Source organism: Diospyros lotus, chromosome 12, assembly GCF_014633365.1.
Source record: "Diospyros lotus cultivar Yz01 chromosome 12, ASM1463336v1, whole genome shotgun sequence".
Taxonomy (NCBI): Eukaryota; Viridiplantae; Streptophyta; class Magnoliopsida; order Ericales; family Ebenaceae; genus Diospyros; species Diospyros lotus.
The window spans coordinates 13412069-13417550 of NC_068349.1; the positions used below are offsets into that span (position 1 = coordinate 13412069).

Below are 5482 nucleotides of genomic sequence, written 5' to 3' on the forward strand. Positions count from 1 at the left end.
AGTTTTTACAATCTCCTTCCTTTGTTAATCTAATGCCACAATCAATAGAAGTATCAATTGATTGACGATTTCCATAGAAAATTTCTTTATAATCTCTTACACATATTTAGCTTATGAGATAAACACTCCATTAGTATCTTACTTAACTTCTATCCCCAAAAAGTAAGCCATAAGTCCTAAGTCAGTTATCTCGAACTCTTTTTCCATTAACTTCTTAAAATCTTTAATCATGGAGAAGTTACTACCAGCAAATATCAAGATATCAACATAAAGGCAGACAAACATCACATCTCCTTTTCATATATAGAGCATGCTTATATGGACATCGTGCAAAAACAATTTTAGTAATTATAGGCATCTATTTTGGCATTCCATGCTCATGGCGCTTGTTTCAACTTGTACAACACTTTCTTTAATCAACACACCTTATCTTTTTAACCTCTTTAACTGAATCTGGGTGGTTTCATGATGTATACTTCTTCCTCCAAATATCCATTCAAAAACTCTGAATTGACGTCTATCTGAAATATCTTTCACTTCCTTTCAACTACTATAGAGATTGTTAGTTCGATTGTATCAAAGTGTGTTATAGGAGCAAATATCTCATCATAGTATACTCCATACTTCTGTTTGTAGCATTTGACCACTAATCTCGCCTTATGTTTCTCTATCTCTCCTTGTGCATTCCTTTTGGTTTTATATACCCATTTAACATTAATGGCTTTATGTCCCTTGAGCAATATAGCAAACTCCCATGTCTTATTCTTGTGGACCAACTGCATTTTCTTCCTCCATGACTTTCCTCCATTTCTTCTTTTGGTATGCCTTCTCAAAGGTTAAGGGGTTATACCCTACAAATAAGAACATGCCAAACTCATTATCTACCTCAACCTTAGGAGTAATGGTGTAGATGTCTTGCAAACTCTTTGTCTTGTGTGCGGCTGGACCATTCCATGCAGTTGGACTATACTTGATTCACCAACTTCCATATGACTATGGTCTTGAGTTGGCGGCCCTTCTTTTACTTGTTCTTCCACTATGACTTGTTTCTTCTTCTTATCCTTCCAATCCCATGTCTGTTGTTCATCAAACTCAACATCTCAGGACCATATATCCTTTTTGGTGACAGGGTCATAACACTTGTAACCACTTGTATTATCTACATATCCTAATAAGATGCATTTTTAGCTTTTTTTCGTCCAACTTTGTCCTCTTCTCCTCGAGTGCTTTGGCATATGAAACATTGCCAAATATTTTAAGATGGTTAGCTCTGGGCTTCTTTGAACTCCATGCTTCTTCTAGTGTCATGTCTCTAATTCTCTTTGTCAAAAACCTATTTAACAGGTATACTACACAAATGACTACATCTCCCCAAAACTCCTTTAGGACGTCATGCCTTTCTAACATGGACATAAACATGTTGATAATGGTCATGTTTTTCCTTTCTAAGACATCGATTTATTAAAAGGGTATAGGGCATAGTGTATTGGTGAACTATGTTGTGCTCCTTGCAATAGGCTTCAAATTCGATTGAACTATTTAGTGACGATTTATAGAAATCGCTGCTAAATTGATTAAAAAATTATCTTTTGTGGCGATTTTTCAAAATCGTCACAAATATTAATTTAATTATTTAATTATTTTTTAAATTTAATGATGGTAAATCGCTGCTAAATTGATTAAAAAATATATTTTATGGCAATTTTTCAAAACTGTTGTAAATATTAATTTAATTTTTATTTAATTATTTAATTTTATTTGAATTTGGCGACGATTTTTCCAAAATCACTGCAAAATTCAATATTATTTTTTAATTAATTATTTATTTTTTGAATTTAGCAGCAGTTTTTTTAAAACCGTCATAAAATTAAGTTTTTAATGAATTTTGCGACGATTTTGAAAAATCGTTGCAATTAATTTTTTTGTATCCAACCTGTAAAAGGCTTTATGTATTACTTGCCTACGATACAAACTTCACAGATCTTATTGAGGTAATTTACCTTGGGTAGGCCATATACCATGTTTAATTTTCTCTCCCAATACTCTTAACGCTTCAAAATTTAAATGCTCATAACTTTTATGCCATAGGACAGCTCTTCTTCCATGAGGGTCTTGAGGCATTTTGAATGACTCACATTCAAATGGAGTGGGAACATTCAATTCTTGGCCATCTTTACTATAGCAACCAAGACATGGTTCTTATCATGCATAGAGAGTGTAGTCCCTTTCATTTGGAAGTCATAACCAAGCTAATAATATTGTTTTTCATCTTTGGTACATAGTACATATCGTCAATATAGAATCAATCACGAGTCTTTAATTGGAATAGCATCTTGCCTTTTCCCTTGATTGGCATTTGTGACAAATCACCAAACGTGATAATTCCACTACATTCTTCATTGAGCTATGCAAAAAACTCCTTTCTCTCACACATATATATGGTTGGATACACCCATGTTTAAATGTTAAATATTTGAACTACTAGTGTTCATACCACTATAGGCCATTAGTAGGATTTCATCATCTTGCTTTTCTTCGTCGCTAGCATAATTGACTTTCTCATATTTCTTTTTAGAGTAACATTTTGAGGCATAATGACCAAACTTATTGCAATTATAACATTGTATACCAAATTTATCATACCTCCAATTTGACTAGCGTCCACGGTCTCGTGCTCAGCCACAACTATGACCATATCCTCTTTGACTAGATGATCCTTCCCCATAATTATTTTTGTTAGTCTCCCTAGGCTAAAATCTATCACTTCTTCCTTTCAAGCCATAGCCTCTTGTCTTGAGTCACCTCATATTTCTTCGAATGAGAGTTTGGTTTGCAAAACTTCTCCGAGGGGCTTTTCATCACCCTTGAGCCTTTCCTCGTATGCTTGAAATGAGCCCATCAACTGCTCCACAATCATCTCCTCTTAAGTTTTTTAATTCCTTAATGGCAATGGTCACAAAATTTTTCTTCTTACTTTTTCTCCTTTTTCAAAATCTGACGTGACAACAAATTGCCACACAGGCTTAAACATCAATGATGGTGGCTAGCACACAAGGGGTAGCTTTCGATCTGCGACGATTCAACATCGATTCAATTGTCTCTGATCTGTAACAATTCAACACGATGCCACAACGTCGACTCTGATCTCCTTGTCTGTTTAGCTTCCGACGCTTCTTGTTTCATCGATTGATGTAGCAATAGGAAATCTAGATGGGTTCTTCTCCTTTTGACGTCACTCTACACTTCGCTGGCTCTGATACTACAATGTTGGAAGATAAACCCCTCTTCTTCCTAAATTTTAACCACATTGTGTGTGTGTGGAAAATTAGAATTGAAAATAAAAAAAGAATGCTCTGATTTTGAATATATAATTGGTTGAGATACATGGCCTATTTATATGCCAAATTTAATTAAAAAAATAAAAATATTTTAATATTTAATTAACCTCCTTCAATTCGATTGATTTCTATGCCTCTTCCACCGCCTCTACTCCTATTTCTTCCGTCCGTATTTTACAAATTTAATCTTCAACAGTGTCACCCAAAGTCCATTCCCCTTTCTGCTTTCTAGGTTGGCTTATTGGTACCGGCTGCTTCGTTCATTAAACAAGGCAAAAGAAAGCAAGCAATAACAGACTAGGAGAGAGAGAGAGAGAGAGAGAGAGAGAGAGAGAGAGTCAATGTCGTCCCATTTATAGTTCTACTTTCTTTCTTGCCTTCCACTAATCTTAGCTTTTTCAATCATTATTACCTTTACCTGTGTTTCCGTTTGAACTACTACTACTGCTGGGATTCTGTGTATGTGAAGAAGAAGCGAGGTTTCGGTTTTTTTGAGGAAATTAGCAATAATGGATGGACACCCACACTCTCTTCCGCCTCCTTTCCATACAAGAGACTTCAATCTGCAGCATCAATTTCACCACCATCACCAACAACCGCAACCCAAATCGGAAGATGAACAAAGCGGCACCAGTGGCTTAAACATGGGACAGAAGCGAGACCGGGAAGAGATCAGCGACGGGAAGGAAGGATCAGGAGGAACCGGCGGCGACGGAGAGATTTCGAGACGGCCGAGAGGAAGGCCCGCTGGATCCAAGAACAAGCCCAAGCCGCCGATCATCATCACCCGCGACAGCGCCAACGCGCTGCGAACCCACGTCATGGAGGTGGCCGACGGCAGCGACATAGCCGAGAGCGTCGCCACCTTCGCGCGGCGGCGCCAGAGAGGGGTCTGCATTTTGAGCGGAAACGGCAACGTCACCAACGTCACCCTCCGGCAGCCGGCCTCGCCGGGTGCAATTGTCACTTTACATGGAAGGTTCGAGATTTTATCGCTATCAGGTTTGTGAAAATGAATGAATCTATAGAATTTATGCAGCTGGCCTTGAGAAGTGGGATAAAGATTTAATGTGCTTGTTGTAGGGTCATTTCTACCACCGCCGGCGCCACCGGCCGCGACGGGCCTGACGATATACCTAGCCGGGGGACAAGGGCAGGTGGTAGGCGGCAGTGTGGTCGGCGCGCTGCTGGCGTCGGGTCCCGTAGTGATAATGGCGGCTTCGTTTAGTAATGCGGCATACGAGAGGCTTCCGCTTGAAGAAGAAGAGTCTTCTCTTCCATTGCAAGGAGATTCTATCGGAGCTGGTTCTGGGCAGCAGCAGCAGCAACTACTTGGAGAAGACCAATCGCTCTTCCATGGCGTTCCGCCCAATCTTCTCAACTCCATTCAAATGCCGCCGGAAGCGTATTGGGCCACAGGGCGTCCACCATTCTAACAGCAAATTGATGCGTATTGTGACAAATCTTAGACGTGGTTTTAGGTAGAGGAATTTGGGATGTGAGCAATATTATTTCCAGGTTTCTTTCTTTTCCTTACATATCTTTTATTTTCTTTTCTCATTGAATTTTGAATTTACTTTTGGCTTGGAGTTTGATGATTAGATGATATGGATTTTGAAGAACTTCAATTAATTTGTAAATTCTTCATTATTTCTTGCTGGTTTTCAATTTCTAAGAGATCAATAGTGTCAATTTGTTGCACATGAGATATTGAAGAAGGAAGAACATCATCATAATTAAGCGAGTCCCGCTATTCGTACAGATAGAGTGTTACAGATTACTTTACAAGTGATGGAAGGATATGTTATGGTGATATCTCGCCCATCTAAATAAAGTGAGAGGGAGAGAGACGAGACAAAATCCTTTTCCAAAACCATTTCTCTCAATCGACAGAGACCACCAGCGACCAACTGACTACCAGCGAAGCCACCACTCTCCATCGACGATTGAGAAAGCAGGAGAAGCTACTTCCTCCGTAACCCCTTCCCTGATAGCGAGTCGTAGTGCCACCATTCTCCCGATATCGCCATAGCCACTGCCTCCAAGCATTTCTTTGTGCAGTTTTTCTTTTAATTCAAGATTCATAGCATAATGAAAAATACAAATCCAGGAAGTATGAATCGTCTTTTGTGATTCCCTTGTTT

The 5482-nt window shown here is 38.8% G+C and overlaps 1 protein-coding gene across 1 annotated transcript; it reads left to right on the plus strand.

The window, feature by feature from the left end:
• The first annotated feature begins 3578 nt into the window (after nucleotides 1-3578).
• LOC127814094 (AT-hook motif nuclear-localized protein 24-like) lies at nucleotides 3579-5038 on the plus strand. The gene is made up of 2 exons (XM_052355358.1): nucleotides 3579-4340; nucleotides 4422-5038. The coding sequence occupies exons 1-2, from the start codon at nucleotides 3848-3850 to the stop codon at nucleotides 4772-4774; spliced, it is 846 nt and encodes a 281-aa protein (XP_052211318.1). The 5' UTR covers nucleotides 3579-3847; the 3' UTR covers nucleotides 4775-5038.
• The last annotated feature ends 444 nt before the right edge of the window (nucleotides 5039-5482 follow it).